We start from the raw sequence: 26,868 nt of genomic DNA, 5'->3' as shown, positions 1-26,868 counted from the left end.
AATCCCCCGCCTGCTCAAACACACATGGCCGGGCGAACGTGGCAAAGGCTTGTGTCAATATGTACTCAACCGCTTTCCTTCTCTGGGTGGAACGCTGCTGCGTCGAACTGATGCATTCCTCCTGCCAGTGGGTGGGGTGGTCTCTCTCTCTTTTTCGTTGCTGTTCGCTGGTCCCCCCCCCCCCCCCCCCCCCACCTCACTTAATTCCGTGAGGTAAAACGTGTGGGGGAAGGGAGGATGGGGAAAAAAGGAGTGCTGGTCCCTTTTTTATCCTGCAGCGTGTAAACCCTTCCGTGGGTCTGTTCGTATGTACCCAAGCTCCGCTCCTGCTCACCCTCCCCCCATCAATGAATTATATTGCCACCACCCCCTCTCTCTCCAAGACGATTCCAGTAGGCGGCCATTCTTTCCATTGTCTGCCGTCCCCCCCTCCCCCGGCCCCCGCGCCTGATTCCCCTTTTTGGCTGTGCACAGGGAGCGCAGACTTTAGTGCAGCGGATGGAGCGGTATGCGGCTGTATTTCTCCTCTACTTCTAGACTTCGTAAACGCTACCTATGGATTGCCCTCCCCCTCCTCCCTCCCCCTCCTACACGCTAGTATCCCATGGGAAGGCACATCTGCAGGACGGCATGCCCACCCTTCTTTGCCCATGTGTCTGTTTTTCCCCCTCTACGGCTACCCTTGATCCCCCCCAGTTGCACCGCGCAGGCGAATGGCGTTTACCTGAAGCCGGAGCCGCCCCCGCCGTCGAATTCAGACCAAGCGTCGCACACTCTCCTCTTCCCCGCTATTTCTCCCTTCTTTCCCCCGACATCTCCCGCACCGTTGGCGCCAGACATGCCTGGCTGGGTTGCATTTCTTGATGCCATGCTGGGGGGAGGGAGAGAGGGGAGGGGGGCGTTCAGGGTTCTGCAGAAAAACAGGGGCGGCTAAGTTTGGCATGCAGATGGAAAGGGAAGTTGGAGTCTCCCAGCGCGTGCGCGACGAACCCGGGGAGGAGGTTGGCTAGTTTCGGGTGGGGGCCCCTCGGAGCCGTTGCATTCGGCCTGCAATGCCATGTTTCTCCCTCGTTCTGGGGAACGCGACGGTGTGGTTTGGTGTCTCTTCTTCATGCTCCCGGCACACATGCATCACCAGCGCACCCGGCCGAGTGTCTGGGAAGCGCCCCATACTCAACACAGATGTGGTGTTTTGGGGTTGACTGGAATGCATGTTCTCCCTCCTCCAAAAATCGATCCCTTGTGTTCTCTTCCGACCTCTGGATGCTTTGCTTGAATGCGATAAATCACGCGATCTGAGATGGACAGCGCGCGCATCGGGATCGCTTCTTCTTTTTTTTTTCATATGTGAAGACACCCCTTTTTTTCTGATTAAAGGGACCAAACACTCCGTCGACAGACAGCCTAGTGACCCCCTCTCGTAGTGTTTTTGTTTTTTGGAGGGGAAGGCGAGGAGGGAAGGGGAGGCATGACACCTGTAATGCACCGTTGCCACTACCGCATCTGGCGATGTGCCTCACTGTCACTTGTGCGCAAAGGCACTCTCTCGGCTCTCTTGCAAAGCAGCCGGGCGGTCTACACTCGATCCTCTAGCCCCCTCCGAGAGCACTTCAATCTCAGACAAAACCCTAACCCTGACGAGACACACGTGGAACCGCAACCCCAGCGACAGTCGAGACTCTACCGGGGTGCAAAGAAAGTCTTGCTCGGTACCCGTGACAGAGAGGCGGGACTATCCCAGAAAAATCCACTGTCACCACTGACCGCAGACCGCCATGATGATGTCACCAGTGCTGTGCATGAAAAGAAACCAGGGGGGCGTATCGATCGCGGAAAGACCCCCACAGCTCGCTCACGGGTGACCTCTCCGTCTTCGACTACGCCGCTGCGCCTCTTCATGGGGGAACGCGATTCACCATACGCTTCAACGGTACGCAAACGTGTTGTGCCGAGGCACACCGGCACGCACGGTGCCATCGAAGATTTTAACTCGGCTTATCAATCGGACGATCAGCGCCGTGACGCAGCCGACCTCCGCTTTGAAGAAACGCGCAGCACCGAACGCGACGGCTATGACCCGGCACTAGTCGTACATGTTGACTCCAGTCGCCGCCAAGTGCGGTTGAATGACGTTCAACGCGAGCTGCTATGGACCGCGAGGCAAAAGCAGTACCACAACCTTCTCCAACGCATTGTGGCCTGCCTCCAGTCCCACCGCAGCCCCATCGAGAAGTGTCAAACGCTCCTTAGTCTGCACGACGAAGCAATCGAAAAGCATCTGCGGCTGCGCGCCGACACCTACGAGGACATCTTCCACACGCTCTACAGCGTCGGCGTGAGGCGTGGCGGGGGAGCTGGGCAGCCCGGCAAGGCGTCGCTGAGCTCCAGCGCAGACCTTTTCGGTGGAGGCGCCGGGTGCGAAAAGAACTGCCTCCCCCAAGAAACCTCGCCCGTGAGCAGTGGTGGGGCAGTCCCTGCCGAGCTCCTCGCGCCCTCGGCGGCCTCCAGCACCGTGCTGAGTCCCCATGGTATGGAGAATGTCTGGGAGATGTACCGCTATCTCGTGGATAGCGGCACCGACCCAACACCACGCATTCTCCAGTACATGATGGGCCTACTGGAGCACGCCTCCGTCTCCCTGGCGGTAGCGCGGTCGCACATCGTGTCTAGCTCAGGTGACAGTCCCTCTGCGCACAGACGGCATCGTGCGCGGAGCTCCAGTCTCCTGCTGGTTGAAGCCAAGGCCCATTCTCTCATGATGGACGCCGATCGTTTTCACCTGACACCTTCCGAGTACACAATCAACTCATACATTGCCATCTGCGAGACATGTGACGTGATGCATCTCGCGGTGGCCCGCGTTGCGGACTACCAGACAAGACAAGAGAGGCAAGCATCACCTGGCATGTATGCCCGTCTCTTAACAGGGCTTGTACGCTGTGGTCACTACACTGACGCAATGGCGGTGGTGACAACCATGCAAAACGTTGCGCTGACCACTTACCTTGTGAACGCCGTCCTCCAGGCAGCACGGCACTCCCGCGACCCCGCCAGCGTCTTCACTTTTTACCGTTCTCTATTCTTTACCTCAAGTCCGCTGCATATTAGTAACGACCGCCACCACGAACGCAGCGACGCGGCTGGCAAGGCGGCTCGTCTCGGGCGCCTCAATCGCACGTCTCGGCCTTCCACAGGCTTGGTGCCTTCCCTTGTCACCTTCTCCATCATGGCAGAGGTGATGCTGGAGACGCAGGACTACACTGAGCTGACGTTTGTGATGGCCGAGATGCGGCACTATGGTGTAAAGGGTAACGGACGCTTTCTGAACAAACTCTTGAGGATGATGCGCATGGCAGGGCGCCCACAATCAGAGCTGCACGCTCTCCGACACGCCATGGACGCCAAGCAGGTTCGTGTCTTCGACGAAAACAAAACGGGCGGCGAAGGGGTGTCCTCGCTGGCGTGAGAGACGCGGTATTGTTGAGCAATGACCCTCTTTGTTTGGCCGGGAGTACCGCACACCAGCTTGAATCTCTACTCGTCACTTTGATCTTTAACACACTCACATACGTCTGCGGGCTCGTTCAATAAAACACACGCCAGGATCCCATGTCCTCCCCCCCCCCCCATACACACACTTTCGCTCAGCTGCTGGGCGCGTTTGCTGAACACCTCACTGGGTGACTCAAACGCAAGGCAGAGATGGTCTCCCTCTCTTTGTGTCCTTGAACCCCACCGAAAAGTTGTGCGACTGATCTTTGGTTCCCCCTTTTCGCGCACCACCACCCCATTCCCTACTCGCACAGTTGCTCGGCGTTTGTCCTTTGGGCGTTGGATCTATACCTGTATATGTGTATATCCCTCTTCAAGTGCCTCCCCCTCCCCCCCCCCACCTCCTGCCGCACCCCCCATCCCTCACCATCACCACTCATCCACCCACTCCAGGCCACCACCACCCCTCTCATCACACGCCCCCTTTGTAGACAAGGTATGCAGTGGGGAGAGGTGGAGCAGGTGCAACTGCGGCGCTTCTTGGAAGGCTTCACTAGCCCAGACCCGGTGGTGCAGACCTCGAACCTAGAACAGCTTCAAGCCCTGTCTCAGTACCCCTCTTCGTTGCTGTCCACACTTGCTATTGTCGGTGATGCAGCAGCTTCCGTCACTGTGCGGCTCTCTGCCACCACGGTGGCCCGTCAACTACTGCGCTGTACCGACCGCCTGCCCCTTTACCTCAGCGCCTCAGGGGATGATCCGACAAGGGCGGTCCAGTCCATAGTAGAAGCCCTTCTTGACGCCGCTCTCGGAGGCTTGCACTCCCCGTCATCGGCGACCACAACAACACCACTACAGCGAGCCACAGGGGGTCTCATCGCGTGCCTGCTGAGTGCGTTGGCTCATACGAGCCTGGTGACCACCGCCACCTCTGTTCTGTCAAACCTTATCTCTTTTCTTCTTCACCGCACAGATCCCGCCACGCTCATCATGCACGACGTGCACGAAGAGAGGCGCTGGCACATAGTCCAATGCTGGTCCAGGTGCTCTACCTTGCTGCGCGAGATCTGCGAAGGTCCGCTTTCCACATCGAAGGTCCTGCGCGAATGGGTGGGTGGCCAAGAATCTCAGAGCCTAGCTCTCTGCTCCCTCTTCTCGCAGCTGCTTCAGCTTCTCGAAGAACAGATGGGAATGGAATGGGCCGCGAGCGGGGCTGCCGCTCGATTGAGTGCGTTGTGGCTAGAAGATACTCTCACTGCCTTTCAGACCTGTATAGACTCGGGTGTGTTGCCTTGTGGTGCCTCATACTTGTTGAACGCGCCAACCAGTGACTGCCCGACAACCTCGTCTGCTGCAGACCGCAGTAGCACTGGCCCGGGGGATGGGCCTTCTGCTCAAGCACTGCGCACCGTGTGCGCCGCTGTCCACCGTGTTCAAAGCAGCGCTCAGGGTCTCATTCTCCGTCGTGTGCTAGGGACCCTAGCGTATTCGACGGATGAGAGAACCGACGGGCCTCTGCTGCGCGAGCGGGTAGTAGTCACTGCCCCCTTCGTGGCGCTCAGCATGCGGTACATGGCTGACGCCGTCGCGCTCGAGACCATCGAGGCTCTTCACGACGTCTTTCATACCGCGGCGACTCCTCTTCTGGCAAGCTTTTGCCGTGCAGTGCGCCGTGCTCAGCTCCAGTACGACGGTGCTGGAGAGCCTGACAGCGCTCACGCCGCTGTCCTGGCCTGTATACACTACATCACGGAGTGGCTGCATGCAGAGAGCACGCGTCTCAGCACACCCTCCATCCGCCCTGCTGGGTACCCTGCACATCCCTCTATGACGAGCGCACCAACAGTGGACTGTGCATCCTGTCTCTACAGCATGCTAATAGATGCAGCTACCCTTCCGACATCAATAGCTGAGGCGCTAGAGGAACACACAACAGTTCGGGCAGACAGCGCATCTGATTTACTCGCAAGGTCTGTCGCTGGGCGACGGCGAGGGCCTCGCAGTCATCGCACCCAGGAAGCATGCGATGGGCAGGTCTGTATCTCCGCTGAGCCACCTAAGGAAAACAGAAACTCAGTGACAGCGCTAAAAGAAGCACAGCGTGACAAACAGGATGCCGTCGTACTCGCTGATATGCTAGAAGTCGAACTACCGGACAACGGGACACTACGGCAGGCTGTAGCGTGGTGTGCAGTTGCACTTTCCTGTCACCAGATGTGGATGATGGCGGTCGCACCTCTTGTCGTGCGCTTTACAGCAACCCCACTCCAGGGAAACCTCGCTGCGGCCTGCGCCATGGAGTCCACCTTGTTTGTGAGCAACGAACTCCTCGACAGTGTTATTGCCGATGACAAAGTCAGCGCCTCCATCGCCGCATCAACACCTCAGCTTCCCGAGCAGAATCTCGTTAGCCATGCACTGTGTGTACTGAGCCTCCTTAGCCCACGAACAGAAGATGGCGCTGGCACTCGCCCCCCATTCTTTGTGTGCATTCAGGCTGTTCGGTATATCGGAAGACTGTTGGTTGGCTTTCTAGATGCCTGGGAGTACACCCTCGGCGCTGGTCACGCGAACCAAAGCAGTTTTCGTCTCTTGGAACGTACCCGCACAGTGATGGCTCCAACAGGAGGCCTGGATAGACTTCTTGCCCTGGTCCTCGGTCGCCTGACCACAGAGAGTAGCAAAGCCACTCAGGTGGAGTGTGTCAAAACCTTAGATGCCGCTCTCACCGCATGCCTGAAGGTGATGGAGCACTTGGTGCGTAGCCCCATGAACGGGGGCGATAAGTCTGACCTTGAGGAGGAATCTCTGGACAGCACTAGCTGCCTCAGTGGCGACACGAGCGCGGGTGATGGAGAGGAAGACGAAGCCGGTCATCCTTTCGGCGACGAACCCTTCGAACGTGCGCGCGTCTTTTGTCAATCCTTCGGAATCACACCGGACCTTCGCATCGTTGCGGATGTGCTGCACCTTGTTTCCTCGCACCTCCCCTCCTTCCAGTGGAGTGTCCGGGAAGCTGTGTACCACCTCCTCAGTCAAGTTTTGCCCCTGCTATGGAGAACAGCACCATTGGTGGACTCTCTGTTTCCCAAACGAGCAGATGGCACGGGGCTAGAAGCAGCAGCAGCATCCTCTGCTCGCATCGTGACCGTGCACGCTTTGGAGGCAATGGCCCAACACTACTCGACGCTTCTCAGTGCCTCTTCTGTCTCCGACAACGCCTCTCCGATGCTGGAGATGGCGACGCTGTTGATGTCTATGGCAGATGTGACGAGTGCGATGGATGGTGGTACATTGGGGGTAGTCGTTCCATGGATTCTGCAAGTAGCTCACCACATGCTCAGTGTGTACGCTCGCTTTCTCACCAGCCGTGCCTACTCCGATCACTCGCCGATGGCGGATCGTGCGGGTGAGATAGTAAACATGACAGACATGTGTATGGTGAGCCTCGATCTTGTGAGTTGTGTGTGTGATGGTGCCATAGATCGTGATGCACTCCTGGAGCAGCAGCTACGACCTGACGGGGCTGGCGAAGCTTTCAGGACGATGGATGCGCGCCTCATGGCGCTTGCAGAGTCTCTACTCCTGCCCATCGCCACCAGCGACATCAAAGGCGATGGCACACCCAGCAGCGACAGTGGCTGCGAGGCGCTACCAAACCGATGTATGGCTCTTCTGGGTGTATGTCAGTCACTCTCAGATCACCCAACCAATGCCTCGACAGAGTCAAACAGCGTATCGGCAAACGGCGCCGTTGCGGATGAGGCTTCCTATCCTCTGGACGAGTTCGGTGAAGTGCGGCGAGCCTGCTTCGCCATTGTGTATGATTGCATCTTCCTGGCTGCGTACCCCTCCTCCCTCTTTCGGCCTCTGGATGTGGCTGTGGCGCCGAGCACGGGGTCGGTGAGTGGCCCGATATGCCTCTCCGATTCCTTGGGAAGAGACCTCTTTGCGCTGTGCATGCGTGAGGTGCTTCCCTGCACGAACTCTTCGCTTCCAAATCGACATACACAGTTTATGGATCATCCTCGCTGCATCTCAGCTCACAACGTTGCCGCCTCCGATGCCTGGCTTTGCTTGGGGTCTCTCTTGAGTCTTTGGGACCAGCAACACTGGCGAACGAGATTCACCGCACCGAATGGTGTTGGACTCACCTGCGAAGGCGAAAGCGGCCCACGCTCCGTGTTCTACATGTGTGAACCTGAGTCCTTGATTGAGCTGCACTCTCACTGCCTTCTTACCCTGAACGGGCTCTTGTCACGTCTACAAGACAAGAGCGCCACCATCGCCTCCTCCATGAGACTAAATATGACCACCGCTGCGTGTGGGTTGGCACTGCTGCTATGCTGCAACCCTGGTCACTCGCACACCAACCCTGGCGTACTGGCACCGCTGTGTCCTCTGTCATTCGCCAACATCTCAGCAGTGTTCTCGGTCACCTCCAGCAACCGCATTCAGTCGTACGCTGCCGATGCCTCGAGCGGCGACCTAACCGGCATCAACGAAGCTGCACACGTGCTCTGGTGCCTCGGCCGCCTGTGGCAAGAAGCGGTACAGCCCCTTCCTCACGACGCACTTTGTGCGTTTCTGCGCTCGCATGGAAGAGAAATTGCCAAGACAATTTCGTGGTGGACTCGATGCGTGTTTGGGGCGAAGAAGCAGGTGCCCCCTGCTGAGCCCTCTGCGTTGGTCTCCCATACCTTTTGGGAATCGCTCCTGGAGCTGTGGCGACCTGTCGCACACACACTTGTGCAGGCCACGCGAGAGAACGCACTCTCACTAGCCAAGGCCCAACTCTCTACGCTGGGTCGACTGGTGCAACTATGACAACACCGAAAACTTTTAATGAATGCACCGCTCCCTCCACATGCACACACCTCACACCGATTATGTGGGCGATCCTTTTTCTTTTTGTTGTTGTTTAAACACGATTAACAGCCATTCAAATATATATATGTATATATACATGTGTGTCTGGGGGAGGGGGGGCTCAAGACGCAACCCTTCGGTATCCCGCTCGTGACAGGCATGCGCGAGGGCCGCCCTACTGCCTAAACCCAGTTGCCGCCCCACTTCTCTCTTTTTTTCTCTCTCTTGCGGCTATGGAGTTGCATGTCCGATAGGGAAAAACCTTTTTGTTGTACCTCTTAGAGGGGAGAGCCGCCACAGATGTGCGCAATTGTCTTCTATGGACCGCGCCCTGTACCCAATGTGCATCACTGCTCATAGCCCCCTTATCCCCCTCCCACCCCTTTCCTGGAGCTTCTAAATTTATCCTGCTTGTCAACCTCCCCACTTACACAGTGGTCTTTGCACTCCTACATCGACTCACGCCCCACCAGCCAGCCCCCGCCCACTTGTCTCACCATTCCCCTACCCACAGCAGCACACGCACACACCTACTATAGTACAGCCAGGAAGACATGCCGTCGCCTTCCGCCCACCCGCATGGATCGTACCACCAGTGCGAGTGTTATGGCCACGACACGGAGCTTCCGAACTACCGCCGGGACATTAGCAACCCACGCACGCTCCAGGGGCACTACGCCCCGAATGGCGGGTGCCCCTGCCCGGGCAAGTGCTGTGGTGGAAAAAATGGACTGTACTGCTCGAGCCGCGGTGCAGACGCTGCCGCGATGCCCAAGGCGACGTACCGCGCCGTGGATGGCCCTCACACCGTTCATATAGCTGATAACGTTAATGGGAACGGCCGCGACCCCGCAACAAGCACTCGCACTGCTTTTCCTAACTGGCACAACTACGGCGGGACAGTGGCTCAGCGTGGCCCCACCACCCTGACCACGACGGCGCAACTCAAAGCTCCAATCAAGGCTCGTGCCGCGGCCAGACGCGAGGAGCGCGCGCAGGACCGCAAAAATTTCTTGCGTGGTGTCCTGCGGGATGAAATGCTGGCCCGCATGGATGCGGAGGGCAAGCGTGATGCGCTAGAAGCGGCCATGGGTCTCATGGCCACTCACCACATTGACGAGTACAAAGCGAGTCAGTCAGCGCCAGGCAGCATGCGTGATGGGCCGGGCGCCACATCGCGCGACCCAGGCACCGTCCCTACCCTCGGAGAACAGTACGCTGAGGTTATGGAGGAACTGGAGTACGTGGCAGCCCAGCCTCTCGGCTCCAAGGAAAACATAATCCGCTTACACTACCTCGTGGAGGAGGAGAAGCGGTTGAACCGGCTCCGCTGGGAGGAGCGCATGCAGAAGTCGACAGAGGCAATGCAGAGGAAAAACTAATGCGCATCTCCCTCATGCTAACGTACTCCACCATCCCCTCTCTCCCCACTGTGACACTCTTCGACATGTCTGTAATATACATTTTTCTTGCCCCACGTTCAGCAGGAATCTATAAAAAAAAATCTCCCCTTTCAAAGACAATCTTGCTCACTAAAAAAAAAAGCGGAGGAATATTACTTGATCATCGCCGATGCCTAATCCCCCCTCCTCTTCGCCAATCCTGCTCGTTACGGCGTTCATGTAAACAGCTCTTTTTTTGCGTGTGGTCGCCCCCCCCCCCGCGCGCCCCTTCTCCCTCCCCCTCCTCCCACCTCATCCACCCTCCTCCGTGGAGGTGCTCATGTATAAAACTGTGGAATCGAAGTTGCGTACGCACAGCCTCCACCACTTACACTTGGCGGCTTGCGAAGACCTTTTTTTTCTAGCGTTTCCTCCCGTTCCTTTTTCTCGCCGTGTTGTGTCTGTGTGTGTATGTGTGTGTCTACGCGCGTGCTCGGCGATCCAACATTTGCATTTTCTTTTCCCCGTTGTTATTTGTTTTTGTGTGCAGAAATTCGATAGGCGCTCTACGCCCAAAACGCGCCTCGGAAGCTGCATCCTCGATATGCTGCATTGTAACACAAAAAAATGCCGTCGTTTGCACCTACACACGCACACGCGTGCCTCAACTGGCATGGGCTGTGCGATCGCACTTTCGCTTCAGGTTCTCCCTCACCTCCCTCACCCCACATCCCTTGGAGTGGGGTGGGGAAACCGCCACGCACAAAAAGAGAGAGAGACTTGCACTCCCCTCTGTTCTGAAGGCCCCCTCCAGTTCTTTGTGTGTGTGTTGTAGACGCCTCTTCCTCTCTATGTCCTATCCTGTCCCTCCCCCCCCCCCCATTCCCCAGCCTGATCTGCGTTGGACCTTCCTCTGTGTGACTGTCGACCCACCCACCTATCTTTTCCTGGCTCTCTGTCTGGCGCATCGTACTCACTGCGAAGTCACTGCACGCATATATACCCCTCCCCAACACTGCCCTCTCAAAGACAAAAAGATGAGCACTACCGCAGGTACGCTGCCTCCAGTGAAGACAACCTCACACAAGAAGCCGCCGCAGCACGGGCTGGCGACAGCGGACAGCAAGAAGGGGACCGGTGCTGCTGCGTGCCCTCATGCCTACCATAAATGTCGGTGCTACGGCCATGAGAAAGCACTCCCTGACTACAAGCTTCTCGCCATCCCGCGCACCAACAACTATTACGCAGCCACCGGCGGCTGTCCGTGCATACCTCGTGTAGCTGCACACCCTGGAAGCTGGCGATTGAAGGAGGGGCAGCTGCGCTCTTCCACCTATCGCTGCGGCACGGGGTGTATCAAAAAGAGCGCTGCGCTGAACTCGAGGTGCTGCCACCATAGCGGTGACCAGTACGGATGGCGGCGGGGACCGCACACGGTTCTGGATAAGAACACTGCAGCGACGGGCAAGTGCGACACGTTTGGCAATCTCGCCTTCAAGTCCAAATCCAGTGCATACGGCGCTGTGTACGGTGATGACCTGAGCGACGTGAGTAGTGCATCTCCACAGAAGCTGGAAGATCTGGAAGCCCTCATTCTTGAGGAGCACCAGCAACGCATGCGCGTGGAGGAGGATGTCGATGAGCTGGTCACCATCAAGCATGACGGTACGGCGGACTTCTACAAGAAGAAGTACAACGACGCCGCCCGTCGCCGGCTGCTCTCACAGATATCGGATGTGGAGCTGGAGGATTTGATCCGCGATGTGAAAAACATTGTGAACCGCCCACTCAACCAGACAAACATGGATCTGCTGCGTCGCATCCTGCACCGCCAGGAGCACCTCCAGCGCCAGCGTGAGTATTATGCTGCCCGGGATCAAGAGTAATGCAATATGGCACACTCACGGCTCAAGAGTGATCAGATGTTAGCCTAGACCGAACTGAGAGGGAATAAGGGAGCTGCGATGACCGTGCCTGTTACACGTCTTTTCATTCACCAAACCACGGCTGACGTGCTAGGGGATCTAACGCCCCCGTCCCCACACCAACGGGATGCGTCATGTCGACCCCCTAAGTGATCGGTCTTTTTCGTTCCTGCTGCTGTTGTTGCTTCTCCCCCTCCTCCCCTCCCCCCTTCCCCCTTACCGGCTCCTTCGCCCTTTTCCTCGTTGTTGTTGCGTATGGAAAGTTGAATGGACGTGTGTCTCGACGTTTCACAAAATGACGTCTTGTCTCGCTTTGACCTCGTCGCTTCTTTTCATCTTTTGTTCCCTCCCCTTTTTCTTCACTCAGATGTACAGATACCTCCTCTTCTCCCTCCCTCCCCCTTCCCTTCCCTTCCCTTCTTTCTCTCTCTCTGTGAAGATTTTTCTGTTACGTGTGTAGATGGTTGATCGTAATGTACTGTGCGTACGCAAACTTGTATGTGTGTGTGTTTGTCTGTGTCTGTGTAAAACACACGAGCTGCAACATAGGGGGCGGGGGAATAAAACTGCCATTGAGAGGCATGTGCGTGCCTGTCTGCCTGCTCTATGAGTTCCTTGGAGGCTGTGATTTTTTTATGGTGTGCGCCCAACACCCCTTGCTCTCCGTTAGCCCCGCAGAAAACTACCAAGGCCCTATTACTGAGCACACAAGCACACAATCCTATATCCATCCCTGGTCCACCACAGCCATCAGCACATCCCCTCCATCTATCCCTCCACTTCATTTGTCTTTCCTCCTTCACCCCAGTCGACTTAGATGCCAAGGCTGCGGTAGACCACCTCGCTGCTGCAAATAAGCGCATCACATCAGTACGACATTCTCAACACCTTGTTCCTCCCACACACACACACACACAAGGGACTCTCTTATAGAACCGCATCCTTCGTTGCCCCACTGTTCAGACACGACCATTTTACTCCCTGGAAAAATTCTGTGCACGATTGCGCCTCCGCGCCCCCTCGTCGGCATCGTCGTCGTCTCTCTGGTCCGGCACTCACATCACACTCTCTTTTCTGCCCTATGCACACGAAATGATACGCAGTTATTTTGATCTAGACGACATTGGTGCCAACGAGGAGCCCGTCGCTGTCACATTCACTGTCCCATCATTCAACATGGGCAAGGATATCACCGTTCGCAGCTACGAAGGGGAGACAGCCTCAGAAGTAGTGGCGGGCTGTGTGGCAACGGTTCCTTTATGGGCTGCGATGGCCCTCCGCACGGAGGGCTACGTCAGTGTTCGTGCACCCCAGAAGTTCTCTCTCGCTACGTTTCGTGAGTTCAAGACAGACCCGCTTGCCCCCAGCCTTCATCGAAAGTCACCGCACTTTTACCGAGCGGGGCTACAACTCTGCCGGCTTCTCAGCAACCCCACGTCGAGCGGCCATATGAGCGCCGAAGGCAACCGTCTTGCTGCACAGCTGTTTCGGCTTTACCAGCTTCGCTACTTGCGCATCATTTTCGCTGCTTCCAAGAAGGGGTTTGACCTCAACGACGTACGCGACAAACTGGAGGAGTCAGAGCGGCACCTGCTCGACTCATACCTTCGCGGCCAGGCGGAAGAATCCCTCTGGTACGCAAACGTTACCTAGCACTTTGTGTGGGGTGTGTGCGTGGCGGCGGGCGGGAGGGAGAGAGGGGGGGGGCTGTGAATGCGCCAACCCTGCTGTGACATGTCCATGACTGGTGTGATGGAGACTCTCCGACAGCCAAGCAGGATTCGCCTTCTAAAAACACCGTGAGCGCGCAGCAACCGGGTCATAGGCACAGTGCTGCATCCCAACGACACCGACTTCGCGTCCCCATCTTTTTATCACCTTCGACTCCTCTTGCTGTCGCTTGACTGCTTGTCGATGAACGCCTACGGGGGACCACCTTTGCCGTGGATTTCTGAGACGTCGCGGCTCATCATCTCGACCGTCTCAGCCCCCTGCTCTTCTCATGCAACCCTGTCTTTGCGCCAGTGTACAGCCTACCTGTGCAACTCACCCCAACTGATACCCTGTCTTTCCTTACATCCACGTTCTCATCATCCCGAAATACATGACCGGTGTGACACTCTATACTTGTCACCAGTTTTCCTGTGCTTCCTTCCTCCCCCTCCGCGTGTTACTCCCTGCACCATGACAGACCAGTCACGCGACTCCTCCCCTGACACAGTAGACGACCGCCCACCGGTGAACCATGACTCCGTCTTGCGCTACCCATTTCGAGAGATGCGGATGAACTGGTTTGATGACTACATGGATAACATCTCCCCGTCCAAGCGTGTTGCGGTGGCGACACGGCTGATGGACTGCCTGATGGCGCACACCGTACTCCACGAAGACCCGTTCCTCGAAAAGGCGGTGACGTTCATCTACAGCCGTGTGGCAGCACACGAGACGTTCCGTAACATGACTGGCGTCTTCGGCGAGGCGCATGATGTCTTCCGGATTGTGTGCATGACCGCCAAGTTCACTGTGTCGAACACCAGTGAAAAGACCGCGTTGCTCACCCTGCTGGACCAGCACTGCACGCGGTTTCAGGCAGCCGCGAAGGCAAAGTCCGAGAACTCAGAGGCCCTCATCGCCGCGGCGGGGAACGTAACGGAATGTGTAAACTTTCTGCGCAAGAACATCACCTCCCCCGAGGCCTTTCGTCGCCTCATGGACTCCATCAAGTTTCTTTTCTTCACTGTCAACACCCGCAACGGTGTCTCCCCGTACTCCTCGAACGGAAAGCTCCACTTCAACACTTTTGTGTGTTGCGATGGATGCCCTTGCTACACAAAGCTGCGCACCGGCCCAACCATCTTCCTGCGCGATATGGAGAAGATCAAAGTGCTCGACTGCGTCATGATCGCCGCAGTCAACGCAAAGGACGCACGTATGCACGACACCGTCTCCAAGTTCCTGCACAACTTCTGCAAGGACTTCATGGAGAACCCGCACCTGGACGACATTGGCCACTTCATCCACAATGGGCGGCTCTTCTACTGCCGCACGGCCCTGTTCGACGCCCTCGACGGCATCGAGTCCCTCTCGTCCCCCCAAAGCGACATAGCAGACGTGTCAAGCGCCAAGATGCTCACCCTGGACCGCATCGTCTTGGCGCTATTGTGGGTGAAGAGCGAGGTGAAAGAGATCCGGCTTCTGTGCGACCTGGTTCCAGTGCTGAACGAAGCCCTCGCCTCTGCCGAAGCCGCCTATAGCCGCCTAATCCACGAGGATGTGCTGCAGGTGCTCTACACCCTGAAGGAGCACATCCTAGCCGTGTTTCTTGCCCTCAGCGCCCCCGAGTATCACCTCGCCGTCCACAGCCGTGATGTGTTTGTTGGAAAGCAGGCCGACATGAAGTGTGCAAACCCCTCTTGCCCAGGTAGCACAAAAGACCTCCTCAAGTGCAGCGGCTGCGACGTCACGTTCTACTGCTCCTCCGAGTGCCAGAAGGCGGACTGGGACAAACACAAAAACTTTTGCCACGAGATCGAGTCGCGGCGCAGTCAGCCCGTATCACCCACAGTCGTATACGGGCCGACCCAGGTTCTCAAGCCCGTCCCGCGTTGAAGTGAATACTGAACACCGTTTTAATGGGAAAAAAAAAACAATGAGTTCATCACGAGCGCCACCACCACCACCACCAAGTAGAGAAAGGACGTACTTTTGACACATGCCGCCACCCTTCTTGGCGAGTGTTCCCTTCGAACGCCGCCGTGAACCACCACCCCTGAACCACCCCCCCCCCCGCTCTCAAGAAAAAAACGCCACCGCCTCCCCCCCAACCCCGGCAAAGGAAATCCCGAAAAAGGAGGGTGCCCCCTTCCCCCGCCCGCTGCGGCCAGGACGAGGGTGGCGCCTCCCCCAGGGGCCAACCCCCCCCCCCCCCGATGCCAAGCAGGCCATGGCCCCCGGGGCATCGCCCGCCCCGAACGGGGCCCTGGGGGCTGAGGTGGAGCACGAAGAGCCGAAAGCAGCGGCCACGCAGATAGGAAAAAAAAAGAGACCCGCTTAGCCAACCCGAAAAAAAAGAGAGCCACAAAGCGCACAAGTTATCCACAAACTGCCCTGGCCGGGGATCCCCACATCACTACCGACCTATCGTGTCATACCCCCCTTTCGCCGCACCGCTCTGAAACGAGGCGCGCACACCACCCGGGAAAACCCAGCCCATGTTTTCAAAAACACCCTCGATAAAAACCCGGAGGTTATACCATCTATTTCGTTTTCAATCAAACATATGTCTTTAGCCTTGTGCCTTACACCGCGCGATGAAGTTGGGAACGAACAATTGAGCAAACCCAGTCCATCCCCCTCCGCTTTTTTTCCTCAGTTGCCGCAAGCTCCTCGACAACTGAACTTCATACTGTTTTCTTTCCCCCCTGAGCGGTGGCCACTATCCTTTCCCCACTACCGAGTGATATGCGCTCTCATTTGACCTTGGCCTTTTTCCGCGGCGCCTACCCCTTAGGATTTTCTTATCCCCGCAACCCTTCGAAGTCGCGCGCCCCCCACGTCGACAGGTAACACCCCCGCGTGGCTTGCGCCGGGCCAGGGGGCGAACCCGGAACCCCCGCCTGCCAAATAGCAAAATTCCATAAAGAGGCGCCCCCAGCAAAACAAAATAGAGCTATTTGTCTTTTATTTGTGTCTGAATAAATGCCCCTGGCGGCGCTACCTCGGATAGAACCTGCCATGGTGAGGGTGTTGGCCTCCCCCTCCTGAAAAAAAAAAACGCAAGAGCCCCCGACCCAATCGAGCGCATCTCATTCATACCGCCACATTTTGGATGACAAAACATCAGTCACACTGCGTAAGTCCCGAGTTTCGGCAGATATTAGATTGTATGCGACTCAGGTATCTGCTGGTCGATGGGAGGCGAAGTTGGGGAAAGATTGTCTTGTGGCTTTCCTGTAGTTTCCGGGGAAGCGCCTTGGGACACTTTGGGGCTTTGGGTTGGGGGAATGATGGCCAAGTAGCGGTGAAAGAAAATATCATCATCTTCCTTGGGAAATATATTTTTCAAATGGTTTCTCAGGCCCTACTTTCTTTTTGTTGGCAACCTGCGAGCCGACAAATTTTTCCGCTTACGAAAGCCCATTTTCAGCGCGCCATCCCGAGCCCCATCGGAACACCACCACCCCACAACCTATGCGCCATCCGCGCCTCTTATGTCCGTTTGCCGTTGCACTTTGTAGGTTTTTTCATTCTCCAGCAGTTGGGGAAGTTCAGTTTTCTTTTGTGGGTGGGGTAAGGTGGCATGCGCGCGCTTCGCCGTGGATTTGCGGCAGAACCCCCCCCCTGAAAGTCTACATGCCCGGAAAAACCGCCCCCGTCAGAGAACGGACCCCAAGCGACCCTCGCGGCAACGAGCCCCCGCAAAAATAAAGGAAGAAACTTGTATATGAAATGGATTCCTCATCTTTCACTGTTCCCCGTTCACTTTTGAGAGAATCCCGCAGCACTGGAGGACCGCCAAACCAGAGGGACCGCAGATGAAACCATCGGGCAAGCACAAATATGCACCAAAAAAAACGGTCCCCAACATAGTCGAATGCAGCTTCAACGCGTTCTATGAAGGAATTTGTTTTGAAATTGAACAACACCGCAGGATTTTAGATGCATACGAACAAGTTATATTTGTGTTCACCACTCCTCACCTCCCCATGGTCCTCCGCATGCGGCCGCGCGCGATGCCAGGCAGGACTTGAGTACCGCGCGCATCGGGCATACACCCCTTCCAAACACGCATGCCCACCTGACTTTCCAGCACCCCTTCGCGCTTTGGGGCGGTAGCTTCGCCTGTTTTGCGCCCCGCGGCAAGCCTATTAACGAGCAGAAAAGCACGCCACGCGGCAAGAAACATCGCCCGGAACGTTTCAGCCCAGCATCCATCCCGCAACCAGAAACAAATTATCCCAGCTCACTAGCCCGCATCAAATTATCACCCTCTCTGCGCTTTCGCCATTCGACGCCTTCTGGATTCCGGCGGTGACGTGGCGCTATGAAACTTGTCCAAAGATATTCAAACCCAACTTCTGCGCAGCACCAGCCCCCATCAAGCTATCCGTCCCCCTCGCAGGAAACAGGTCCTGCAAGAGAGTTGCCGCCCCAGCATGGCATCAAGAAATGCAACCCAGCCAGGCATGTCTGGCGCCAACGGTGCGGGAGATGTCAGGGGAAAGAAGGGAGAAATAGAGGGGAAGAGGAGAGTGTGCGACGCTTGGTCTGAATTCGACGGCGGGGGCGGCTCCGGCTTCAGGTAAACGCCATTCGCCTGCGCGGTGCAACTGGGGGGGATCAAGGGTAGCCGTAGAGGGGGAAAAACAGACACATGGACAAAGAAGGATGGGCATGCCGTCCTGCAGATGTGCCTTCCCATGGGATACTAGCGTGTAGGAGGGGGAGGGAGGGCAATCCATAGGTAGCGTTTACGAAGTCTAGAAGTAGAGGAGAAAAATACAGCCGCATACCGCTCCATCCGCTGCACTAAAGTCTGCGCTCCCTGTGCACAGTCAAAAAGGGGAATCAGGCGCGGGGGCCGGGGGGGGGGGGGACGGCAGACAATGGAAAGAATGGCCGCCTACTGGAATCCTCTTGGAGGGAGAGGGGGTGGAGGCGGTGGCAATATAATTCATTGATGGGGGGAGGGTGAGCAGGAGCAGAGCTTGGGTACATACGAACAGACACACGGAAGGGTTTACACGCTGCAGGATAAAAAGGGACCAGCACTCCTTTTTTCCCCACCCTCCCCTCCCCCACACGTTTTACCTCACGGAATTAAGTGGGGTGGGGGGGGGACCAGCGAACAGCAACAAAAGAGAGAGAGAGAGACCACCCCACCCACTGGCAGGAGGAATGCATCAGTTCGACGCAGCAGCGTTCCACCCAGAGAAGGAAAGTGATGGAGTATATATTGACACAAGCCTTTGCCATGTTTGCCCGGCCATGTGTGTTTTAGCAGGCGGGGGATTGCGGCATGGGGGACGCCTCAGGGCAGTAGGGAAACGGCGGCGCCAGTCCGAGTGAAGAAACAAACAGACCAACTGTAGGTGTGGGCGGCACATCTGTCGCGCAGCTATCGGGTGCACCGAATGTGCAGATCACATGTGTACGAATACCGCTTTAATGGGATGTGGGTGTGCTGTTTTTGCCCTCCGGCGAGGCCTTGGGCTGGCCATTTCACCTCGTTTTTTTTTTCGTTACTCGCCACCCCACCCCCCCAATCAGGAAGACGGCAAAATACGCTGAACAAGTTGTCCATCGTGGGTTAGGGGACGTGGCACCGCACGGTTGCAATCGCAGCTTTACGGGGTCGTATCGTTGCTTGCTGCCAGGGCTGCGCTGTAGGCGGAGCTGTTCATGAAGCGAAGCCAGTGTACAGAGTTCTTTGGTGGCCCGACCGAGGAGAAGCACATCTGCCACCCATACACCCACCCAAGCGCCAAGCCCAGTCGAAGGTAGTTCTCAACGCTGCTGGCGATGTAAAAGAGTTCCCCAGAAAGAGACTTGGGGCACGGGGCCAAGTTTTGGCTGTCGCTATCTCGCCTCTTTACGTAGCCCCATACGGAGGCGATCGTATCCCCTGTCTGCGCACCATGTCCGGAACCAGCTCCTGCGGATGCGATGAGGTACACGTCACAGACACACGAGGCACTGAGAGACGAGATATGGTCGGGGCGGTTAGATGCGCGTCGCCGCGCTGGTAGGGGCGACATCTCCTGAATAGTGAAGAACGTCAGCGGGGGCGGCGAGTGTGACACGTCCGGTGTCGTAGCCTGCGCCTCACGTGCGTCACTAACTCTCAGATGCTGCGGCGGTGACGCGCGTTTGTTATCTTGCGGGAACGCCTTCGACAGCGGAAAAGGGTGTGTCGCGCTCTCGCGCAGAATCTTGTCGCGGCGGGACGGCGGTATACAACTCCACCGGCACAACGCTGGCACGGCGTAGAAGCTCAGCGGCACGCGGTCCGAGCGTGCTGCTACCGCACTTAGCGTCTTGGGAAAGAACGGAGACGTCTTGCATGGAGATGCGCGAGGGCTAGTGGGCACCACTGGGGTGATTGCTGGCAGTCCCGCCGTGACAAAGAGGGATGTCCAACAGTCCGCCAAGCCGAGGTAGGCCAGGTAGCGCTGCGTTTCCTGTGACAGACATGATGCAAGAAGCGCGTTTCTGGCGGACTCAGCACTGCGTTTGCGCAACCACCGCTGCAGCGACGCGAGTCGATATTCGAAAGGGTTCCGGCTAAGTCTCGAGATGCGGATCTGCGGTGCAGGAGGGCGGGTCCCCACGGAGAGATCATGACAAATGTAACAGTCGAAGCGGTGGGTGACGACACCGAACCGGGACTCCTGTGTTACGACGGGGATATTTCCCTCATTGACGTCGAGAGCGTGGTGATGCTCAAGGGTGTTGTGGTCGCTGTGGGGCGGGCTTGTGGGAGAGGGGGCGCTGCTTTCCTGAGCACTTTTTGGTGTAGAGTCGCTCTGCTGGTCCGCCGCCCGGATCGCAGGAGGATTCGCCGTGATAGACTCTGACTTCCCGTCCATCCCCACTGCGTCTCTGGTTTTCCCTGTCCCTACGTCAGTGGCCGTACCGCCATTCCCTGCATGGGGGAGTTGCTTGGCCTTTTTCCCCAGCCCCCTGGTCAGCATCAGCTTCTTGACTTCCGTTTCGGTGTCGAGGTGCCAGTGGAGTGACCACCCCAAGTCCTCGACAAGCCGGTGTTGGAGGGCGTGATGCAGGTCGTAGAGGGCGCACGGATCCGCCAAAGCGACTGAGCTCAGAGGCGGAGAGGGGGTGCCACCCAGAGGGGTGAGGTTTCCTTTTCGCGCGGCATCCGGCGAAGGTGGGCTGCCTGGGGAGGGGGGGGCGCTTGGCAATGCGACGGGGCCTGGGGCCGCTGCATTTTCCTTGTCAGACGAATGCGGCATTGCGGATCGTCTTCTGTTGATGTCGCGCAGAAGCGCGGAGGTTTCCAGCTGTGCGCGCCCCCCCGCTGCCAGGGCATGTGGGGGCCCCATGCGGCGAGACGGGGCGCCAAGAGAAGACTGTGCTGGGCAGACCTCTTCATGAAAAGCTGACCCGGCTTTCGTTGTGTTCGGGTGGTTGGTGGCGGCAGCTGGCAGAGGGGCGTGTGTTTGTAAAGGTGCTGATAGGGATTAGGCGGTTGACGCGGTGCTGCTGGCGCATGGGTTTGGCGGCGGTGGCCGCGTAGTCGCTACGAGGCGGCGGCGGCGGCCTCGCAACGGAGAAGTCTTCAGCACCCTTGGGGAGGGCAGGCTCTTCATGAGGACGTGCGGACTTCTAATTGTCACCGAAGGGCCGAAAGAGGTCGCTTTCCAGAAAGACAGGGGGAGGCAAGGGAGTGAGAATCTTTGCGGGCGCGCGGTCCTTGGAAATGCCCCATGAGCTTTGAGCGGAGGAGAAAAGAGTGCCACCTCTATGTGGTGTAAGGATGGGGGCGGGAGGGTGTCTTGCCGAAGGGACCGCAGCAGACACGTGGGATCCCACAGGCGAGGCCACGCCTCTTCATAATTTAATCTGAGGCGGGGGGCTTTGTTGAACCTGCCCCTCTGGCCTGGGGCGAGGGGGTTGAGGGGGACAGCAGGGCTTTCCTGAAGATTAACGCCTTAAAGGGGATTGTCTACGGCGAAAAGGGGGGGGGTTCGATGTGTTCAAGTGAATTATGGGGCGTTCATCGTCGTTCTTAGTGTGCTCTTTGTTGCTATGCTCGCGCCGAGAAGATTTCCAGGCGCCTGTGGCTGGGAAAAGCAACGGGTATTGGCCCCATGCGGGGGGGGGGGTTGTGATCGGTGTGGCTCCTTTTCTGTGTTTTCGCCGGCTCTGGGTGGCCCGGGGTCGTCTGTTTTCCCAGGGGTCGCTCCCCGGCGGGGGGGGGGGGCGCCTTGACCTGGGTCTGTCGCTGGCCCCGTGCTTTTTCCTCGGAACTAAAACCTGTCGATTGCGTGGTTCAACTTGTTTCCCGCCCGTGTGATGGAGGGCGCTGCGAAGCTACTCGAAATCGGGGGGGGGTTCGGAAGCGTTTCTGGGCGGTTTCTCGCTCTTGTTGATGGGGGGGGTGTTGGGTGTGCGGGCTGCTTTTGCTGGGGCTGCCCCCCCCCCGGTGTAACAGAGCCCCGGTGGATGCCAGCAGCCCCCTGAGGGTTTTTCTTTTCCCCCCCAGGCGGTGCCAAGCGGCGCGTGTTTTGGCCATGTCGTCAACGTGCGCTGTGCCGATCGAATCTTTTCCAGCAGTGGCGCGGCCCAGCACGTTTTGCTGTCATGCTTGAAACCCCTCCAATTCAGAAGGGGGCTGGTGGTTTGTTTTTCGAATCGCACAGGCTGGCGAGTAACCCCTTCCTGTTTATTGGCGGGGTGGGTGGGTAGGCGTCCTCCGGCCAGTGGCACCTGGTCGCGGGAGGGTTAGGCTCATCGCGCAGATGTGGCGCGCTTTGGCTGCATCAACGCTTCTGATCTGAGGTTCGCCTTGTGACACCAACACTTTTACGGTACTGAGTTTTACGTTCTTGCGAGTGCACCCGAGAAATGTCACGCTGTCCATCGTGTGGCCATACTTTTTTGACCCTGGTAGCCCTGCGGCGTGTATGCGTCTCCAACGCTGGGGACCGGCAAAGCTGAATGATGATGTTTGCAACCTCACCAGATGCGGATTGTAGCCGCACGGGGATGCGCCCGGCGCCATTGAAGCAGTTAAGGTGCAGTTCGGGGAGTTGCACAGCTCTTTGGTTATGAGAGAACCCCAGGTTCCTGGGGCTGGCAGTCTTCACTGTTCACGTTGAGGCCTGTTTGTTTTGGGAAATGTTGCTGGCGTTTTGGGCCGTGGCTCTGCATCACACCCCTGCACTTCCGGGAGGGCTTTGCTTCACCAAGTCCGCGTTTCAAGTCTTTGATAACGGGCTGCAGCCCTCAAGGAAGCGCTGCACGGCATCGAGTAGTTGTCTAATGGCAGTTCACATGCTTTGATGGCCTCTTTAACTTGTTTCGTTCCAACCCGTGTTGTCCGTTTCTTGCAACGGCTTCATCATGGCACTCATCCTTTCTTCACTCCTGTTGGTCTTTTCGGTTCCTTTCTAGCCCACTGCACAGAAAAACACAGCTTCTTCTCTTTCTCAGATATGCACTCCACTCGCCATATTCTGCGTCAACGGGCAGTTCTCGTCACTGGTGCGAGGACGCCGTTTGTCAAGTCCTTTGGGGTTCTAATGGGGGCCGACACCTTGCAGCTGGCCAGTGCCTCCGTAGCGGGACTCCTCAGCAAGACGTCGCTCGATCCCAAGGAGATTGATCACATCGTGTGGGGGAACGTGGTGCTCCAAGGAAACGCCCACAACTGCGCGCGCGAGATCGTGATCGACTTAAACTTACCGAAGAAAATCACTGGGAACCTCACCAGCATGGCATGCGCGAGCGGGCTTAGTGCGCTCTCGCAAGCGTGCATGTTGATCGAGGCTGGGCATGCTGAGGTTGTCGTTGCCGGTGGCAGCGACAGTGTGAGCAATGGGGAGCTGCCACTACCGCGTCCAGTGACTCACGGGTTGATGATGGCCCAGAAAAAGGGCATAATGGGCTTCTTCAAGGAGGCCGGTTACAATCCGCGTAAGTGGTTCCCAAGCGGCGTTGCGCTGACTGAGCGGAGCACTGGGAAAACAATGGGGTGGCACGGAGATGTCATTGCGGAGCTCAACACTATCTCACGCAAGGACCAGGAGGCTCTGGCGGTGGCTTCACACGCTAACGCTACCCGTGCTGAGAAGGCAGGGTACTTCAAAGACGAAATTGTCCCCGTGGTGGTCGACAAGAAGGGCAAGAAGACCGAGGTGACGGGCGACAACGTGCTGCAGCGCGATACAGAGAAGATGACTGCCAGGATGCCAAGCCTCAAGCCTGTTTTCCGGAAGGAGAAAGGAACAATCACGGCTGCCACATCGAGCGCCTTGACGGACGGGGGCAGTGCAATGCTTGTGATGTCCGAGGATAAGGCGAGGAAGCTCGGATACCCGACAGACGTTTCTGTGAAGAGCTGGCACTTCTCCGGAATCGATCCTTATCCGCAGCTCCTTCTCGCACCTGTTCTGGGATGGGGTCCAGCGTTCAAGAAGGCAGGCTTGACGCCGAAGGACATCGATCTCTACGAAATCCACGAAGCCTTCGCGGCTCAGGTGCTCGCCACGATCAAGTGTTTGCAGTCACAGGAGTTCTTTGACAGGTACGCGAGCGGATCACCACGTGTCCTCACGGAGGACATTGACCCGTCGAAGCTGAACGTGAATGGCGGGTCTTTGGCGCTGGGTCACCCGTTTGCTGCAACTGGTGGCCGGATTGTGACTTCACTTGCGAACGAGCTGCGACGGACCGGTAAGCGCCACGGCCTTGTCAGCATTTGCGCAGCTGGAGGTCTTGGCGGCGTTGCTATTCTGGAGCACACTCCGAAAAAGTGAGCTTCGCGGAGGTAGATGAGGATATAGATACTTCAACCTCAGTTATACAGTCATGAAAACGCATTTCTTTTTCTTCTTTTCCGCAATGGTTTCAGCTATTTGATGTTTGTATTCGTTTCCTTGATGTGGGCTTCTGTACAGGTTGCATGACAGAGTAGTGACGCAAGACACTAGTTTGTATATTCACTCAGCTGGTAGCAGTGTCGGACGGGAGCTTCGAACTGCGATGCAGCTGATGCCCTTGTCACCATTTTCTTTTTGCTTTTTTCCTCCACAAACAACTCCATTCTCTTCGCGTGGGTGGCGAAGTCTATACCGTGTTTGCCATGCGTGTCTTGGAGGAATCCGTCTCTATGAGGAGCGCCAAGTCCCTTTGTACTTTGCCAAAGACAGACACACCGTAGCTGGTTTGCACAAGAGCAAACAGTCTTCCACGGAAAGCAACATTCAACTCACAGACAGTGGTCCACATCGTGTGGGGGAACGTGGTGCTCCAAGGAAACGCCCACAACTGCGCGCGCGAGATCGTGATCGACTTAAACTTACCGAAGAAAATCACTGGGAACCTCACCAGCATGGCATGCGCGAGCGGGCTTAGTGCGCTCTCGCAAGCGTGCATGTTGATCGAGGCTGGGCATGCTGAGGTTGTCGTTGCCGGTGGCAGCGACAGTGTGAGCAATGGGGAGCTGCCACTACCGCGTCCAGTGACTCACGGGTTGATGATGGCCCAGAAAAAGGGCATAATGGGCTTCTTCAAGGAGGCCGGTTACAATCCGCGTAAGTGGTTCCCAAGCGGCGTTGCGCTGACTGAGCGGAGCACTGGGAAAACAATGGGGTGGCACGGAGATGTCATTGCGGAGCTCAACACTATCTCACGCAAGGACCAGGAGGCTCTGGCGGTGGCTTCACACGCTAACGCTACCCGTGCTGAGAAGGCAGGGTACTTCAAAGACGAAATTGTCCCCGTGGTGGTCGACAAGAAGGGCAAGAAGACCGAGGTGACGGGCGACAACGTGCTGCAGCGCGATACAGAGAAGATGACTGCCAGGATGCCAAGCCTCAAGCCTGTTTTCCGGAAGGAGAAAGGAACAATCACGGCTGCCACATCGAGCGCCTTGACGGACGGGGGCAGTGCAATGCTTGTGATGTCCGAGGATAAGGCGAGGAAGCTCGGATACCCGACAGACGTTTCTGTGAAGAGCTGGCACTTCTCCGGAATCGATCCTTACCCGCAGCTCCTTCTCGCACCTGTTCTGGGATGGGGTCCAGCGTTCAAGAAGGCAGGCTTGACGCCGAAGGACATCGATCTCTACGAAATCCACGAAGCCTTCGCGGCTCAGGTGCTCGCCACGATCAAGTGTTTGCAGTCACAGGAGTTCTTTGACAGGTACGCGAGCGGATCACCACGTGTCCTCACGGAGGACATTGACCCGTCGAAGCTGAACGTGAATGGCGGGTCTTTGGCGCTGGGTCACCCGTTTGCTGCAACTGGTGGCCGGATTGTGACTTCACTTGCGAACGAGCTGCGACGGACTGGCAAGCGCCACGGCCTTGTCAGCATTTGCGCAGCTGGAGGTCTTGGCGGCGTTGCTATTCTGGAGCACACCACGAAGAGGTAGATTGTTGACAGTTGGTCCCCACTTGTTTTGAGATTGTCACGACGTGCATGCAAGTGTGTTTTTCCTCCCGTACTTTTACTTTCCCTGTGCTCGATTTGCTGTACATCTCCAAGCCGCACCATCTCTCTTATTTTCTTGTGAGAAGAAGCCACTCACAAGGACTTGGACGAAGTCAAGTCTCTGAGCGTGGGGGTAGTGCGCTTCTAATCGCCTCAATAGGGATGCCTCTGCACTCCCTCATTTTAGTTTCGTTGAAGCATTTCAAATTTCTCGTCTTCTTGTTTTGTGCTTTCTCACTACATAGCTACGCGCAAAGAATCGTTTGATTAGGGCAAAACCATGACTATCTGGGCCGTCGGAACAACGAACCGCGCCAAAGCGGAGAGCGTCATCGCGGTGGTTAACAAGTGCTTTCCCCAGGAGACACATGAGGTACGTCTTTGCAGCGTGAACTCTGAGGTCAGCGACCAACCAATGTCTGCGGAGGAAACCCAGAAAGGTGCTCTGAATAGAGCCAAAGCAGCGCTGGAGGCCATTCCTGACGCTGATTATGGTGTTGGATTGGAGGGTGGCATCGAGCACATTGCTGGCCGTTGGTTCGAGTGTGGTTGGATGGTCATTCTGGATCGGAGGACGGGCAAGTGCGGAATCGGGTCTTCTGCGCGCTTTGAGATGAGGGAAGCCATCATGGGGCCCATTCTCAACGAAGGTAAGGAATTGGCGGAGGTGATGGACAACCTAACTGGCGAAAAGGACGTGCGCTCCGGACTTGGTGCGATGGGTGTGCTGACCGCTGGCCATCTTGGGCGCGCAGCAGCCTATGAGCACGGACTTGTGTTCGCGCTAGCCCCGTTTCTCTCACACAGCAAGTATTGGTGATCTCTATCGGCTCATGTTTGAGCGTCGAACTGCAAAAACAACAACGATCCATCTCAGGGAGTCTCTGGGCAGGATACTAGCACTGCCACTACCACGTGAGCATGCACGCAAGTTTGCGTGCGTTAGGGGAGTTTCTACTTCCTGGTGTCTTAGCGAGGTGCTCGAGACCTCGATGCCTTGTTTTTGCCGAGCCCACTTCCAT

At 57.0% G+C, this 26,868-nt stretch overlaps 10 protein-coding genes across 10 annotated transcripts; 9 read left to right on the top strand and 1 right to left on the bottom strand.

Moving 5' to 3' along the window:
* Positions 1–1,897: 1,897 nt before the first annotated feature.
* Positions 1,898–3,466, top strand: JKF63_03897 (uncharacterized protein; the record flags this gene model as incomplete). The annotated part of the gene is made up of 1 exon (XM_067899894.1): positions 1,898–3,466. The coding sequence occupies one exon, from the start codon at positions 1,898–1,900 to the stop codon at positions 3,464–3,466; it is 1,569 nt and encodes a 522-aa protein (XP_067755100.1).
* A 524-nt stretch (positions 3,467–3,990) lies between these two features.
* JKF63_03896 (uncharacterized protein) lies at positions 3,991–8,319 on the top strand (the record flags this gene model as incomplete). Its single annotated transcript, XM_067899893.1, has 1 exon — positions 3,991–8,319. One exon carries the CDS (start codon positions 3,991–3,993, stop codon positions 8,317–8,319), a length of 4,329 nt encoding a protein of 1,442 aa, XP_067755099.1.
* Positions 8,320–8,915: 596 nt separating this feature from the next.
* On the top strand, positions 8,916–9,743 carry JKF63_03895 (uncharacterized protein; the record flags this gene model as incomplete). Its single annotated transcript, XM_067899892.1, has 1 exon — positions 8,916–9,743. One exon carries the CDS (start codon positions 8,916–8,918, stop codon positions 9,741–9,743), a length of 828 nt encoding a protein of 275 aa, XP_067755098.1.
* A 1,037-nt stretch (positions 9,744–10,780) lies between these two features.
* JKF63_03894 (uncharacterized protein) lies at positions 10,781–11,629 on the top strand (the record flags this gene model as incomplete). Its single annotated transcript, XM_067899891.1, has 1 exon — positions 10,781–11,629. The coding sequence occupies one exon, from the start codon at positions 10,781–10,783 to the stop codon at positions 11,627–11,629; it is 849 nt and encodes a 282-aa protein (XP_067755097.1).
* Positions 11,630–12,760: 1,131 nt separating this feature from the next.
* Positions 12,761–13,321, top strand: JKF63_03893 (uncharacterized protein; the record flags this gene model as incomplete). The annotated part of the gene is made up of 1 exon (XM_067899890.1): positions 12,761–13,321. One exon carries the CDS (start codon positions 12,761–12,763, stop codon positions 13,319–13,321), a length of 561 nt encoding a protein of 186 aa, XP_067755096.1.
* Positions 13,322–13,852: 531 nt separating this feature from the next.
* On the top strand, positions 13,853–15,277 carry JKF63_03892 (uncharacterized protein; the record flags this gene model as incomplete). The annotated part of the gene is made up of 1 exon (XM_067899889.1): positions 13,853–15,277. The coding sequence occupies one exon, from the start codon at positions 13,853–13,855 to the stop codon at positions 15,275–15,277; it is 1,425 nt and encodes a 474-aa protein (XP_067755095.1).
* A 3,737-nt stretch (positions 15,278–19,014) lies between these two features.
* Positions 19,015–20,640, bottom strand: JKF63_03891 (uncharacterized protein; the record flags this gene model as incomplete). Its single annotated transcript, XM_067899888.1, has 1 exon — positions 19,015–20,640. The coding sequence occupies one exon, from the start codon at positions 20,638–20,640 to the stop codon at positions 19,015–19,017; it is 1,626 nt and encodes a 541-aa protein (XP_067755094.1).
* Positions 20,641–22,845: 2,205 nt separating this feature from the next.
* Positions 22,846–24,168, top strand: JKF63_03890 (uncharacterized protein; the record flags this gene model as incomplete). The annotated part of the gene is made up of 1 exon (XM_067899887.1): positions 22,846–24,168. The coding sequence occupies one exon, from the start codon at positions 22,846–22,848 to the stop codon at positions 24,166–24,168; it is 1,323 nt and encodes a 440-aa protein (XP_067755093.1).
* A 575-nt stretch (positions 24,169–24,743) lies between these two features.
* Positions 24,744–25,787, top strand: JKF63_03889 (uncharacterized protein; the record flags this gene model as incomplete). Its single annotated transcript, XM_067899886.1, has 1 exon — positions 24,744–25,787. One exon carries the CDS (start codon positions 24,744–24,746, stop codon positions 25,785–25,787), a length of 1,044 nt encoding a protein of 347 aa, XP_067755092.1.
* A 339-nt stretch (positions 25,788–26,126) lies between these two features.
* On the top strand, positions 26,127–26,666 carry JKF63_03888 (uncharacterized protein; the record flags this gene model as incomplete). Its single annotated transcript, XM_067899885.1, has 1 exon — positions 26,127–26,666. The coding sequence occupies one exon, from the start codon at positions 26,127–26,129 to the stop codon at positions 26,664–26,666; it is 540 nt and encodes a 179-aa protein (XP_067755091.1).
* Between the last annotated feature and the right edge of the window lie 202 nt (positions 26,667–26,868).

This window comes from Porcisia hertigi, chromosome 31, assembly GCF_017918235.1.
Source record: "Porcisia hertigi strain C119 chromosome 31, whole genome shotgun sequence".
Lineage (NCBI taxonomy): Eukaryota > Euglenozoa > Kinetoplastea > Trypanosomatida > Trypanosomatidae > Porcisia > Porcisia hertigi.
This window is presented reverse-complemented; position numbering and strand designations above follow the sequence as displayed.